This window comes from Podarcis raffonei, chromosome 2 (assembly GCF_027172205.1).
Source record: "Podarcis raffonei isolate rPodRaf1 chromosome 2, rPodRaf1.pri, whole genome shotgun sequence".
NCBI classification, from domain to species: domain Eukaryota; kingdom Metazoa; phylum Chordata; class Lepidosauria; order Squamata; family Lacertidae; genus Podarcis; species Podarcis raffonei.
Window position 1 is genome coordinate 111,247,053 of NC_070603.1, and position 16,380 is coordinate 111,263,432.

The 16,380-nt window shown below is 45.1% G+C and overlaps 1 protein-coding gene across 1 annotated transcript; it reads left to right on the forward strand.

The window, feature by feature from the left end:
- Positions 1 to 4,784: 4,784 nt before the first annotated feature.
- On the forward strand, positions 4,785 to 14,325 carry LOC128408678 (zinc-binding protein A33-like). Its single transcript, XM_053378672.1, has 4 exons — positions 4,785 to 5,411; positions 7,906 to 8,016; positions 10,098 to 10,196; positions 12,336 to 14,325. Exons 1-4 carry the CDS (start codon positions 5,330 to 5,332, stop codon positions 12,857 to 12,859), a joined length of 816 nt encoding a protein of 271 aa, XP_053234647.1. The 5' UTR covers positions 4,785 to 5,329; the 3' UTR covers positions 12,860 to 14,325.
- Positions 14,326 to 16,380: the final 2,055 nt, after the last annotated feature.

The window sequence follows — 16,380 nt, forward strand, 5'->3', positions numbered from 1 at the left end:
AGAGGGCAGAACGGGGGTGTAATGGTGGCAGGGTGGGGCAGAACAGGGGTGGGGTGTCATGGGATGGGACGCACTTTTGGGAGGGAGGGCTGTTTATGCTGTGTTGTATTGCGATTTGAATTCTATGGACTTGCAATTGCCACAACAGGCAGAAAAAGTGGCTGGCCAAGACCCTCAGCACTTTTCAAGGTGTCACAGAATGATAGAACTGTAAAGTTGGAAATGACCCCAAGGTTTACAAACCTCCAATGAAGGAGAGTCCACCACTTTTCAAGGAAGTTTGTCCCACTGCCGAACTGCTCTTACTGTCCATGGGGGATGGGGGGAGAGTTTATGAACCACTGTCTTGATGCTATCAGAGTCTCTTGACCCTACTGTTCAAGGGCCTCAAATCGCTCTCTGGCTCTGTGGACACTATACCTTTAAATCACATTCAGAACGCATTGCCTTCAAAGAATTATGGGCACTCTCGTCTCTTAACGTCATGCAAGGAATTGTATCTGTGAGGGGTGACCTACTGTGCCTGGAATTCTTTGATGTGCTTCAAATGTGCTTTAAAGGTTTAGTTACAGGGGTCAGCAAACTTTTTCAGCAGGGGGTCAGTCCACTGTCCCTCAGATCTTGGGGGGTGGGGCAGACTATATTTTGAAAAGAAGAATAATGTACGAATTCCTATGCCCCAGAGATGCATTTTAAGTAAAAGCACACATTCTACACATGTAAAAACACCAGGCAGGCCCCACAAATAACCCAGAGATGCATTTTGAATAAGAGAACACATTCTACTCATGTAAAAACACGCTGATTCCTGGACCGTTCACAGGCCAGATTTAGAAGGCGATTGGGCCGGATCCGGCCCCCGGGCCTTAGTTTGCCTACCCATGATTTAGTGTGTACAAAGCCTGGAGTATATGGCCTGGAGAGCTATCATACAGGAACGTCCTTCATATCCCTAAACTGACATGACGGTAATTCCTTTACCAGGCAAACGCAAATGCCACAAAACAGCATGCAAGTTTTTAATTTGCCCAAGAACTCTTTGTAAGATTTGTGATTTTTATCTCTGTTGTTTGCAACACCGTCTTGTTTTTAATAGGCACACCTCTCTGAAACAATTTGTGTTTGCAGTCTATGAATTTATTGTATCCAAATAAAGGGGGGGGGGAGGAAGAAAGCCTTGGTATTGGCTGATGTTACGGAGTCTTGTGTGGGAGTCGAGGCAGACATTCAAATGAGATTCTGTGGGGTTTTCCTGTTGCACCATGGACTGTTGGTAAGATGAAACACACAATGGCCGGGCTCCCATTTTCCAAAATATAAAATCCAGCTATTATCCACATCTGCCTACTTCTTTAGGAAAAACACATAGGTTTCCTTGGTGGGTGGATTACAGAAATAAAGAATGGCCTTAATAATAATAATAATAATAATAATAATAATAATAATAATAATAAATAATTTATTTATACCCCCAGCCACACTGGGTGGCTTCCAACAAATATTAAAATACTATAATGCATCAAACATTAAAAGCTTCCCTGAACAGGGCTGCCTTCAGATGTCTTCTGAAAGTCTGGTAGTTGTTGCTCTCTTTGACATCTCGTGGGAGGGTGTTCCACAGGGCGGGTGCCACTACCAAGAAGGCCCCCTGCTTGGTTCCCTGTAACTTGGCTTCTCACAGTGAGGGAACCGCCAGAAGGCCCTCGGTGCTGGACCTCAGTGTCCGGGCAGAACGATGGAGGTGGAGACGCTCCTTCAGGTATACTGGGCCGAGGCTGTTTAGGGCTTTCAAGGTCAACACCAACACTTTGAATTGTGCTTGAAAACATATTGGGAGCCAGTGTAGGTCTTTCAAGACCGGTGTTATGTGGTCTCGGCGGCCGCTCCCAGTTACCAGTCTAGCTGCCGCATTCTGGATTAGTTGTAGTTTCCAAGTCACCTTCAAAGGTAGCGCCCTCCCAGGCTTCGCACCTGGTCCTTCAGGGGCGCAGTTACCCCATTCAGGATCAGGGAGTCCTCCACACTAGCCCGCCCCCTGTCCCCCAAGAACAGTACTTCTGTCTTGTCAGGATTCAACCTCGATCCATTAGCCACCATCCATCCTCCATAGCGTTAGCGTCACATGACATAAAAGCCACTTGTGGAATGAATTGGAAGTTCAGCACTCATTGTTTTGGGGGGTGTGTGTTTGCAACACCCCATTAAATAAAGTGATAAAATTAGGGGTGGTATATTGACATGCAGGGACACGGGTGGCGCTGTGGGTTAAACCACAGAGCCTAGAGCTTGCCGATCAGAAGGTCAGCGGTTTGAATCCCCGCAATGGAGTGAGCTCCCATTGCTCGGTCCCTGCTCCTGCCAACCTAGCAGTTCGAAAGCACGTCAAACTGCAAGTAGATAAATACTCCAGCTCCAGCGGGAAGGTAAACGGCGTTTCCGTGCGCTGCTCTGGTGCTGCCGTGCGGCTTAGTCATGCTGGCCACATGACCCGGAAGCTGTATGCCGGCTCCCTCGGCCAGTAAAGTGAGATGAGCACCGCAACCCCAGAGTCGGCCACAAATGGACCTAATGGTCAGGGGTCCCTTTACCTTTACCTTCACTATTGACATGCAGGTTTTTTTCCTGCCAATTTCCAAGGGTGAATCCTGGGGGAACAGAAGCCCACATGCGTGGAAAGCAGGGGGGGGGTAGTGACATTGTCCATTAAATTTCTTGTTGTGCCACACCATAACCACTGGTGTGAATGAAATTAAGGGTGGCATATCAGTCCAAAAGCCACAGTTCCATAATGCACCAGCTGCTGCAGTGTGAAAGAGAACAGGACTGAAGCACTAGCTTCATAATCAGGAAAATAGCATACAGTGGACGCTCAGGTTGCAAATGTAATCCATGTGGGATGCACGTTCACAACCCGCAGCATTCGCAACCCACAGCGGTGCGTCTGTACATGCGCAGGTTGCGATTCAATGCTTCTGAGCATGCGCAAAGCACAATTTAGTGCTTCTGCACATGCACGACCGTCAAAATCCGGAAGTAACCCAGTAATTCGGCAGGTCCGTAACCCGAAAAAATGCAACCTGAAGCGTCTATAACCTGAGGTATGACTGTACTGAGTTTCTAGAAAGGAAGCTTCACATTATCCCTCGATACTCAATTACAATAGTGACTCCTACATGTAAATATCTCGGATGAGGACAGTGGAAGCCTTTCCTGTTCATTTTACTACCTCCTGCTCCCGTACCGTTCCATAGTTGCCCTACACACATAAAGAAAGCTGCTACAATCTTGCAATGTTTAAAGGATGAATCGACCAACCAGACCGTGAAAATTCACGATCCTGGTATTAAGCTACTCACACCTCCATTTGCACTGCCAGGAAATCGCAGTTAGGCAGGCAGCCACCCAACTCAACCACACCCTTGTTACCTGCTTGGCTGGTTCAGAAGTGGCCTGCTCACTCATGCAGAAGTGCTCTGAGCATTCACTATGCAGGTAAGTTTCCCAGTGCCAGATTCCTCCAAGATGCCTAGAATGCATAATGGAATTCCATGCCACAAAATTCGCCCCATCTGTCCTTCTGAAAATTGGCTGCCCAGATAAATTTGTGAACATCTTTCAGCTCCTCCATGGTAATATGACAGCAACAATCGCAGATAACAATGGCTCTCAAAGTGAACCATTCACAGTGGGATCAGGTGCATACAGGGTTGTGTTATCACCCCAACTCTATTTATTATTTTCATTGCCATGATCCTGTCTTCCAGCCTGCTCTCAGCTGTTTCCTCGGAAACTGGCGTACAAGGTCAGAGGGAGTTGATGTCGGCAGCTCTGGCCTCTGCTCAGCCTGCCTCAAATCTAAACCTCTCTGTTCCTTCCCGTATTCTGCAGCTGGCTGTAAAGTTCCACTTGGAGCTGGCTCGTTCCTGACAGGTGGGTGGGGCTAGGGGTAAAAGTGGGTGGAGCAAGAAATATTATTGTAGTTCAAGTATACATTTGAGCCAGGCAAAAACGGTCTAGGAGGGTGCAAACCTCTTTGGAGGTTTATGAGCAGAGACTGGATGGCCATCTGTCATGGATGCTTTAGCTGACAATCCTGCATTGCAGGGGGTTGGACTAGATGAACCTCGGGATCTCTTCCAACTCTGTTGTTGTTGTTTAGTTGTTTAGTCGTATCCGACTCTTCGTGACCCCATGGACCAGAGCACGCCAGGCACTCCTGTCTTCCACTGCCTCCCGCAGTTTGGTCAAACTCACACTGGTAGCTTTGAGAATACTGTCCAACCATCTCATCCTCTGTCGTCCCCTTCTCCTTGTGCCCTCCATCTTTCCCAACATCAGGGTCTTTTCCAGGGAGTCTTCTCTTCTCATGAGGTGGCCAAAGTATTGGAGCCTCAGCTTCAGGATCTGTCCTTCCAGTGAGCACTCAGGGCTGATTTCCTTCAGAATGGAGAGGTTTGATCTTCTTGCAGTCCATGGGACTCTCAAGAGTCTCCTCCAGCACCATAATTCAAAAGCATCAATTCTTCAGCGATCAGCCTTCTTTATGGTCCAGCTCTCACTTCCATACATCACATCAGCTAGGATAGTAATAGCATCTACATTCCAGTCTTCTTCCACTGTCTCTTCTTTCTGTATGAATTGACATTTATTCCAATTGAGTTATAGAAAGCCGGTTTTTATGTGAAAAGCTCTGGTGGGCGGGCGGGGGGCAGGAAGGGTGCTTGGACACAGGTCTTTGAAGCATGGACCATGCCTGGAAAAACTGGAGGCAAGGTAAGTGTGGATAAGCCCATAATCTGTATGGGTAAAGGATCTGAAGTCTGTAGCTGCAGCTGCTTGAGTCACTGCAAAAGAGGGATATCCAAAGGGAAGTACAGCAGCTGACATGATCAAGGACCGTTCTGTCACCAACAGTGCCGTGTTGCATGTTCACAACTTGGACATGTGTTCTGTATCAGTAGCTGATTGAGCAGGAAGTACAGGTACCACAGCTTCTCCCTCCCTCCAGATCCTTTCCCAATCCAGTCATCTGACTTCTTCCCCAACTGCTGTGATGCACACCTCGATTCCTGCTCCGCCAGAGCAGATCAGGAAGGAGAAGCAAATGGAACCTGCAGGCCAGATTTGGGCCCAGAGACGTCCGATGCCCACAGGAAGTTTTAACTAAGAAATAAACTTGTCAGACTCCAGCTGAATGAAACTGGCAAACCGCAAGCCTGGTTGTGTAACTTTCCATAATTGCACAGGCCAGCTGTTTTCTGAACCTTGAGGAACTGCCAATTCCTTATTTAAAGAGTGTTGCGCCGGCAGCTAACAAGGGCTCGGAAAGATGGAAGATGAAGATGGATATATGCAAATAGATCTGAAAAGCCAGCAACAGCGCTCCGCACCACTTCCCAAGTGCACCAAAGGTATTGTTTGAAAAAAAATCTCTCAGTTTACCTTTACAAATAAAGCAAAAAAGCAGGGCAGCGGTTGCAGTAACTTAACCATCACCTGTAAACAAGATTTAGGAAGTGTTGTTATGAACTTCTTCCAGTGGATTCACACACACACCTCTTAAATGTTAAAATGTGGAATGTGCTTTGCATTTGATATGTGTGTGTGGCAACGTTTTAAGTGTGTCTTCATCTCATCTAGCAAAAAAAATGGTATTTACAACAGGGCTTTAACTGTGACTAACTAGTTCTCTTGGTTTCAATGGGATTTATTTGTTGGTTTGTTGCATTTAGAGCACACCGTTCTTCCAATGAGGTGGTGTCGCAGGGCCAGATTTAGGTTTGATGAGGCCCTAAGCTACTGAAGGTAATGGGGCCCTTTATATGTCCAGCTGTCCTTTGTCAACAACAAATTGTCGCTGTTTGTTGTGTTGAATATATGCTATACGCCGCAACCCCAGAGTCGTCTGCAACTGGACTTAACTGTCAGGGGTCCTTTACCTTTACTTTTTAGACAACCCAAAACACTGTTGCTGTATGTAGGTTTTATTTTCTTTTTTTTTTATCTTATATGTTGGAAATGTACATCCAGTTCCCCCCCCTTTAAACTTGAGGTCTTTAGTCCATAATTTTCCCACGCGTTCATCTGAATGGTATAACCAAAGTCCTTTGACCATTTAATCATTACTTCTTTAACTTATTCTTCCTTTATTTTTGTTTTTTAAAAAAGGGCAACCAGTCTGCATGCAAATAGGGTTTCTGTGGACAATAGAATGTTGGCTTTGGTCAGGTTTCTGCGTCTTTGGGGACAATTTAAAAAGAAATTGGAGCTGTCCATCAGTTGTTGCTGGACTACAAATTCCCACGAGCCCCAGCCAGCATCATCAGTAGTCAGGGATGATGGGCATTGTAGTCCAACAGTATCTGGATGGCATTTCATTGGCTATCCCTGAAGTAGATCAACCTTTGCTGCCACTTGTGTGAGAGGTGTCTTTCTGAGATATACTTGCCACCTGCTCATTTGGAAATTGCCATTTCCACCTCAAATGATTCATGGCTCAGTCCCACCGAATGAAATGATTGCTTCATTGTTTCCAACAAGGGTCTCAAATCTATCCCCCAAGTACCGTATTTTTCGCTCTATAAGACGCACTAGACCATAAGACGCACCTAGTTTTTGGAAGAGGAAAACAAGAAAAAAAATATTCTGAATCCCAGAAGCCAGAACAGCAAGAGGGATCGCTGTGCAGCGAAAGCAGCAATCCCTCTTGCTGTTCTGGCTTCTGGGATATCTGCGCAGCCTGCATTCACTCCATAAGACGCACACACATTTTCCCTTACTTTTTAGGATGGAAACAGTGAGTCTTATAGGGCAAAAAATAAGGTAACTTGTGCCAGCTTGCACAACTCTTCAAAGTAGGAGTTCTTGAGTAGTTGGTTCCTAATAGTGTAGCAACTGAAGAGTGGGGAAAATGTCTAGTTTACACTTCACATGCTTTTAAAATACACAATAGCACACAGCTTAATTTCCTTATGTCTTCAGGCAAATACCCTTGTTGGGGGAAGCTGTGGGCGGGTGTCAAAACTACTGCTTTCCATCTTTTTCTTCTTCCTGATTATGGAGCACTTCCTCCCATCGGACCACAGGGGTGACAAAGAGCATGTCAGGGTCAACATCTGCTTGCTTGATACGCTTGTTTGTTAAATGTATAAATAGCCCATCCAGCAGCGTAGCGATCTGGGTGCTTTGCAAAATCAAAATTTAAACATTTCGTAGAATTGTGGAGCTGGAAGTGACCCCGAGGTTCCTCTAGACTTCCTCCCTGCAATGCAAGACTCTCAGCTAAAGCATCCATGACAGATGGCTATCCAACCTCTGCTTAAAAGCCTCCATTGAAGGAGATTCCACAACCTTCAGAGGGAGTCCGTTCCACTGTTGAACAGCTCTTACTGCCAGAAAGTTGTTCCTGATGTTTCATTGCCAGTGTGGTGTTGAGAGCCAGTGTGGTGCGAGAGCCAGTGTGGTGTAGTGGTTAAGAGCGGTAGACTCGTAATCTGGGGAACCGGGTTCGTGTCTCCGCTCCTCCACATGCAGCTGCTGGGTGACCTTGGGCCAGTCACACTTCTCTGAAGTCTCTCAGCCCTACTCACCTCACAGAGTGTTTGTTGTGGGGGAGGAAGGGAAAGGAGAATGTTAGCCGCTTTGAGACTCCTTAGGGTAGTGATAAAGCGGGATATCAAATCCAAACTCTTCTCTTCTCTTCTTCATTGGAACCTCATTTAAAAAATAAAATAAAATAAATGTTTTAAATGCAAGGGGGCAGTGTTATATTCCCACCCTCCAAAAGCAGCAGAAAATTGCCTCCCTCCCAACTTCACAGATGACAAATACCCTTCTCCACCCCACTTGTCATGCAAGGCAGAGGGAAACTAACGCTGGACTTCGTCTCTACCTTCAATGTTACAGGTTCTTCCTCGAATGTCTGGTGGAAAGTCGCTTTCAGCATTGCTCTGGCAGGGAATGTTGCTCTGATCCTTGTTCTTGTTTTCCTTAGTCTTCCAAGTAAGAAGATTCCACGTAAGGCTTTCAGGTTTATGTGAGGGGTGGGATTTTTTTTGGGGGGGTGTCATGCAATGAATACACAATTGTGATATATATGCGAATTGGAACCAAGCAGCTCTCCCTTGCTTTTCCCAAATATTAATAAAATGAAGTTTTGTTTTGGAGCAAAATAATATTTATCCCATTGCCCAGATACCTAAAGTGTTCTGGGGTTGTCAATTTCCTCACCACCCACCCATGGTGCTGCCAGTTTCCTAACCCATCAACTTCTGAAGCAATGCAGAAGGTTCCACATCCATTTCCCCCCGGTGCAATTATGTGGCTCAAATTGGATTATGCAGTGCATCTGTGTGTTATATAGGACGTGGGTGGCGCTATGGTCTAAACCACTGAGCCTCTTGGGCTTGCCGATCAGAAGGTCAGAGGTTCAAATCCCTGTGATAGGGTGAGCTCCCGTTGCTCTGTCCCAGCTCCTGCCAACCTAGCAGTTTGAAAGCACGCCAGTGCAAGTAGATAAATAGGTACTGCTGTGGCAGGAAGGTAAACAGCATTTCCATGCACTCTGATTTCCATCATGGTGTCCCGTTGCGCCAGTAGCAGTTTAGTCCTGCTGGCCACGTGACCCAGAAAGCTGTCTGTGGACAAACGCCGGCTCCCTTGGCCTGAAAGTGAGATGAGCGCCACAACCCCAGAGTCGCCTTTAACTGGACTTAACTGTCCAGGGGTCCTTTACCTTTTACCTTACTATTATAATGCATATTTTATAGGGGAATGCTTGAAAAGTAATTGTCTGTTTCAAGGGAGATGCATACTAAATCAAAATTCAGATTTTTCTTTCTTTCTTCATTCCTTTGTTATCATCCACATACAACAGTATGTTTGAATGCCAGTAAAGCTGAAATAGAGCATAAAGGTAAAGGTAAAGGTACCCCTGCCCGTACGGGCCAGTCTTGACAGACTCTGGGGTTGTGCGCCCATCTCACTTAAGAGGCCAGGGGCCAGCGCTGTCCGGAGACACTTCCAGGTCACGTGGCCAGCGTGACAAAGCTGCATCTGGCGAGCCAGCGCAGCACACGGAAACGCCGTTTACCTTCCCGCCAGTAAGCGGTCCCTATTTATCTACTTGCACCCGGGGGTGCTTTCGAACTGCTAGGTTGGCAGGCGCTGGGACCGAGCAGCGGGAGCGCACCCTGCCGCGGGGATTCAAACCGCTGACCTTTCGATCGGCAAGCCCTAGGCGCTGAGGCTTTTACCCACAGCACCACCCGCGTCCCATAGCATAGACATAGAGCATACTCGTCCCATAGCATAGAAATAGAGCATACTCGTCCCTAATCCCCACATAGGCAGGAAAGCCAATCAAATTTATGGTTGTCTCTAACTGAGTTCTAATCAGAGGAGAGCCATTGAAATTAATGGAACTTAGCTAATCATGTGCATTGATTTCAAATATCTACTCTGAGTTCAACCAACATTGGGTACAGCCCTTAGTGTTGAATTTTTTTACTGTTAAATGTTGAGGGATTGTCTCTTCTACCCCACAACTCAAAGCAGCAACAATAAATACAATGCAAAAGTTTAAAAGGTGCAAGGAGATAGGATAATAATATATTGAGGATGGAATTACAAATAAAGTGAGTAACGCAACAATAACAAAAATAATAGTAGGTAAAGAAGATCGCACACGGGGGGAGGGAATGACTGGGCTGTGGGGGAGGGTGGTGAAGGGGTTAATTGAAATTGCTAAAGACTGGTATAAGATTTAAGAAATTTAATTTTTTATAAAGATTCTATAAGGAAAACAGCAAGAAATATCAAGTAAAGGTATCAGGGAGGAGATCAGTGTAAATGAAAACACGAGACTTACGGTTTTGTTACATATGATTTTATTTTGGAGTTCTCTGTTCATTTTGGAGTTGTTTGTTATAAAGAATGTATATTATGTGAATAAAATAATAATGGATTAAGGAGAAGAAGAAAAAACAATAAATACAGATTCTGCCAATAATGAGTTTTCGACAATACTCTCTCAATGAGAACAAATTGAGAACTTTGTAAACAGATGGAAATTCTCTAAAGTGGAACTGTTTTCTAAGTTTCCCAGGACATTTTTGCCAACAAACCTCCACACAACCAGATCCGGAGTTGCCTGAAAAGATGTGTCCCTTGCAGCTCGGATAAGACGCGCACAACAGGTAACCCCCAGCCCGGAACTACATATTTGCTTCTCTTTGTTGTTGGTTTAAAAAATCTATAAAATGTGGAAGTTAAACTGAACCCAAAGTAGCCTCATGACTTACTGAAGTCACTGACAATGCAACTTCATGCATAGTTACTCAAAAAGTCCCACCGTGTTCAGCATGGCTTACCAGAGAAGTCTGCAAACAATGGAAGCATGAGTCTGAAAGTTGATAGTAAAACAAGGCTTGTCCCTCTGCTTTTTCTTACAGGCGTTTTCCTCCGGCGACTGAGGGCTCACTCACACTTCAACTTGCCCTTTGCCTAGAAAACAAGTGGTTTTCTGTGTGACCCATGGATCCAAGCAGTTCTGCCTCTGCCCTGCTGCCTCCCCCCACTCTTTAGTGCTAAATCAGAACAAACAGCAACCTGAAGAAAACCCGGTTGCCATTAGTTCTGATTTTGTGCTACACCACAGGTTTTCCTGGGAGAAAGCAGCAGGGCAAATGGCAATGTGGATCAGCCCTGAATTGCCACTTAACATTAGAAATTAGGCTAGTATCCCCTAGATGTGTAAGGTAGGAGTGGTCTTCTTTCTACCTCTTTTGGATTCCTCTGGGTTGGAGAGAGCATTCTGGGCAAAATCCAAATTGGGATGAAGCAGGGAAGGCATAGAGAGATTCATAACATTTAGGGCAGAGGAGGCAGCTGCCCATGATGACAGAATAAAAATTATTTTAAAAAGCAGGTTCAAAGTTTTGGTCACCACTGGAGATAAAGGAGAAATTGAGTTCTATTTGGATTCAAAGGCAAACTTTCCAAAGCAATATGCAAACCAAAATACAGCCGTCCTTCAAAATTTACATTTCTCTGAAGTTTGCAATGCAGTTTTCCTGCAAAGTTATGTGTCTAAAAATGCATACATTAGCAAACAAATAGGAAAATGTGTTATATTAGGGAGAATTGCTTTGCAAAGTTGTGTTGAATAGGCAAAATTGCACACAAAACTATACGTATATTAGGAGAAATTCACTTTTGAATTTTCACGGTGACTTGTCTTGTTTCATTTTTAAGAAATTTGCAGACTGATTTTGCAGAACATGATTAGGAAAATGAGAAACTAAGTGAACCTGAAATAGACTTCCTGAAAAAGCTACCCTCCTCCATTCAGGAGCATTCCAGTGTGGACAAGCCCCTAGTCTTAACATTGGTAGTAGTAGTCAGACCTCCTGGAGTTCAAAGCTTAGGGGGTGAGGAGAGAACAAATCAAGTTATTTGAAGCTTAATGTTTTACTATTGAAGCCCCACCCACCCCATCCCACTATATGTTCTCTGTATGACTGTTGTCTTACACTATAAACCATAGCCTTTAACCATCCTTTAGGCCAATAACATACTCCAAATGTACACCATAATGTCACAAACCCATCCATGCACAAGAGGGCTTGGGGGAACTCCAAGTAGGGGAACAAAAAATAAAATAATGAGACCTGAGCAGGGCCGGATTTAGGTTTGATGAGGCTCTAAGCTACTGAAGGTGATGGGGCCCTTTATATGTCCAGCTGTCCTTTGTCAGCAACAAATTGTCGCTGTTTTTTGTGTTGAATATATGCTATATGGTAATTTATGGACCTAATATGGGGCCTACACAACACAAAACACTGTTGTTGTATGTAGGTTTTTTTTATCTTATATTTTGGAAATGTACATCCAGTTGTTTTTTCCTTTAATTTTCTTTGGGGCCCCCAAGAGAGTGGGGCCCTAAGCTATAGCTTGTTTAGGTTATACGTAAATCTGGCCCTGCTTGCTCAGTGGACACAGAATACTGACTGGCTGATTGCAACCCAGAGCAGGACATCTGCACACTGAAACAGATGGCTGCATGTCCCACTTTTATTTTATATTAGAGAACCTAGTATCACTTTCATAAAAATCTGAATTATGACCTGATTATTACATGCTTCCAGGACTGTTAATAAAGTGGGTTCCCTCCCCCACCCACCACCAGCAGCTTAGGAGTGATAAACGGAAGTTCATGTTGACCTCTAACCGGAGGGCTGATAATAATAATAATTATTTCTTAAATGGCTGATAAAAGCAAGCCAACGTGCAATGGGTTATGACTCCTTTCCCTCTCTCTGCTCTTTTCTTCACAGCCAATCTGACTCTGGATCCAAGCACAGCTCATCCCCAGCTCTACGTATCAGAAGATCTGAAGAGTGTGAAATGGAGAGGCATGAAGCAAAATGTGTCTGCTGGTCCCTTGAGATATGACGTGATGGCGAGCGTCCTAAGCCACCAGGGCATCAACTCGGGGAAATTTTGTTGGGAAGTGGAAGTGGTGGAAGGGGGCAGTTGGTGGGGTGTGGGAATCGTGAGGGAAGATGCAAACAGAAATGGGGCAATTCGCCTTGCACCAGAGGGAGGGTACTGGGGGGTACAGCGTATTGATGGGCAGTACCAGTCAATTACTGACAATCCTAGGACGAATTTGTCCTTATGCCATCACCCAAGTAGGATCCGGGTTGCCCTGGACTACTCGGAGGGCCTGGTAGGATTTTTTGACGGTGATACTGATGCCCATCTCTTTACCTTTCCGAAAGCAAAATTCTCTGGGGAAAAGGTCCATGCCTGGTTCTTGATTTATGGGTGGAATGGGGAGCTCACAGTCCATCCATGAGAGAAAGGAGCACCCCAATGCTGTTCTTCTAGGGTCTGAAACCATACTCTATAGCTCTGGAAGGCTCTCATACCAGAATATACTTTATAGCCCAGCCACTCAACCACAGACTCATAAATACTAAGGAGGTATCACTCATGGCATGGCTACTTGTCTACTAGACCCACACAGAAAAAGTGCTATTTGAAGTTCTGTTTGACATTCTGAATAAATGCCTGGTTTTTATCCCAACATACAGTTGCACAGGAATACTGGTCAAGCTGCAAAATGTTTGAGCTACTTGATGACTTTGAAAGCCATCCAGGGCCCAGATGCTAGGCTTACTCATGTCCAGTGCCAACACCAGGCCTCCACAGTGTTTGCAACCTGCCAGGTATACTTAGTTACCTGCTAAGTGCTTGTTCCAAACAGGGAGCAGGAAGTGTATGAAGGCTCTAGTGGGCTTCCATACATGACTAACAAATGATGCTCCATCCAGATTAGGGGTGGTGTGCCTGTAGCCCCTCATAAGGTGTTGGGCTCCAAGTCCTATCAGCCTATGGAGGACAGGCTTCTATTTGAAGACGTCCTCTATTTGAAGGGCTGTCTGTTCGAAGGAGAAAGAGCCCTAAGAAGGAAGAGGAGCAGGGGCCATGAAGTAGCCTATCAACAGAGTCCTCACCTGCACAGCAGATTGAGCAGGGACATGGATCACCTGCTCCCAGTCTTCCCCACTAGGGCAAGGTGTAATGCTTCTCAATTTAATAGGGGAGCAGGTAGCACTGTGGTCTAAACCACTGAGCCTCTTGGGCTTCCTGATCAGAAGGCTGGCGGTTTGAATCCCCACAACAGAGTGAGCTCCCGTTGCTCTGTTCCAGCTTCTGCCAACCAGCAGTTGAAAAGCACACCAGTGCAAGTAGATAAATAGGTACCACCGTGGCAGGAAGGTAAACGGTGTTTCCATGCGCTCTGGCTTCCGTCACGGTGTCCTGTTGTGCCAGAAGCAGTTTAGTCCTGCTGGCCACATGACCGGAATGCTGTCTGTGGACAAATGCCGGCTCCCTCGGCCTGAAAGCGAGATGAGCGCCACAACCCCATAGTCGCCTTTGACTGGACTTAACCGTCCAGGGTAAGGTTACCAGACATCCCCGTTTCCCAGGGACAGTCCCCAGATTTACAAATCAGTCCCCATAGAAAATCCATTGAAGTTGAAAAGTGTCCCCAGATTCATTGAAAAAAATCTGTTAACCTTAGTCTAGGGGTCCTTTACCTTTTTACCTACCTTTCTCAATTTAAATTTCTAAACTTGCACCTATATGCAATTTTATGCAAATCAGTATCCTCTTTGTCTGGTGACACATTTCTTCATTTTTGATAAGGCATAAGCGGGCCCCCTTTAGCAGCCCTGAGGTGGCACTTGGCCAATGGTCAGGGAGTTGAAGCTGCCCAGAGTGGCTGGGGCGACCCAGTCAGATGGGTGGGGTAAAAATAATAGTTGTTGTTGTATTTATACCTCGCCCATCTGGCTGGGTTTCCCCAGCCATTCTGGGTGGTTTATGGCATATCTAAAAACATAATAAAAACATCAAGTGTTTAATCCTCCTGATACAGGGCTGCCTGTATTATTATTCTTATTCTACGTTCAGCAACAGCTGAGGGGCATGGGCTCCCTGTTTCTGCACAAGAGTACAAACTGGACTCCACCTTTGTTGTTTATACATTGTAGTACGCAAAATTCCTTGTAATCCTCATCTAATTTAGATTCCTAATAACCCAGTAAGGCAGTTGACTTGTTATCATTTCCTGGGGGATGGGATGAGGTCAGAAGATGGGGAATTCCCCATAGCCGCTTGATGAAATGGAGAATGACTCGATGAAAAGCCAGTTCCTCCCAGCCATGTCTGCTCTCAATGGTGACTTGAAAACCTCCAACTGGGTTGACTTCCAAGGAAAAAAATAGAAGCCAGAGGTTCCTAGAATCCCCAGCGCTGTCATAAGATCTCTTTGCAAACCACAAACACGTCCCAAGGTCCCCGTTATGAGGAAAGAAACAGCCTCGAATCCCAAAGCAAAATTGCTGAAAGTGAGAGAAAGGACTTTAAAAAGAAAAAAAGAAAATAATTTTTTTTTAAATAACAGAGAGAATCTAGAAAGCACAAACTTCCGTCCACGAATGGTCACTGTGGACCCCGCAGCTTTGCAAGCACTGTGCAGGCAGAAGGGAAAGTGCCATGGAGAACATAAAGAATTAGGAGGGCAGGTTCCAGCGCTTACTGAGACAAGGCTGTTACATAGACTCTGCATGTTTCCGACTACAATCTTCCTTTTCCAGGAGCTTGGAAAACTTGCAAGTTCCTTATATTCAGAAACAATCTGTTCAGAAAAATCTGAGCCCCAGAAGCACCTCTGAACAACTCTTTGTAAACTGCACTGAAGTTTCTCCTTACAGTCAAGCGGTGTATACATTTTATGAAATAAATAAACAAGTTGCAACACCATTTTTCTTCTTCTCTGTGTGATGAATAACCAGGGTGATGCTCCTGCTATGTGTGCAAGCCTCTAAGTGCCACACAGTGTTTCCTCTGCCCTTGTAAAGGAATCTGTTCTTCAGTGTGGCATCGCCTACTTCCTGGGTCTGCTCTGAGGTCCTAGGAAAAGGACATTTTCCCAACACTGGTGCATCCCTTCACCCCAACAGCCTTCATAAGTCATCTTCGAAAAGTATCTTATTAGTGTGTATAAGTTTTCATTTAATAATGGCCATCTTCGAAGGCGGGGCTGTTGTCGGGCAAAGAGGTGGGTGGTAAATGTTGCAACATAAATCAACATAAATCTCATCTGCCCAAATGGTGCATGAAATTACTGGGAGGTGGGACTGTGCTCCTGGCCTGCTCCCCCCAAAAAAACACCAGAGTCCTTTCTGTTGGGGATAATTCAGGCAGAAATTCCCAGGTGTCCCAAAAAAAAATTTATGTATGCCACCACTGCGGCCCGTGTTTCGTTAGTCCCAAAATGGAAAATGAGCAAGGTTCCAACCAAAGAAGAATGGCAACTTAAACTGGTGGAATATGCGCAGCTATCAGATTTAACATATAGAAGAAGAGAACATAGCTGTCAATGTTTCCTTTTTTTAAAGGGAAATTCCCTTATTCCGAATAGGATTCCTTGCAAGAAAAGGGAAAAGTTGACAGCTATGGAAGAGAATGAGAAGCACATATGCCTATTGAATATATGGGTGAAAATTGTGTACACTTGAAAACGCTGGCAGCATTAAGATAAATTCAACAGCGTAAATAAGTTTTGATGGATGTAACAATGGAATACTGAATGGTTTAGCTGATGTAGAGTATGCCGGGATGTATGGTATGCAAACTGAACCACGGAAAGAGAAGAAGGGAAGTCATTGATTTAAGGTTGTTTAAACAAATATTCCAAAATGTAAATTTGAAATATATATATATGAAGTTGGCTCCACCTTTAGATGCTCATTAGTTGCTTCCCTGTAGGCTTCCACAGTTAAGAGGCACCAGAACTCACCATGA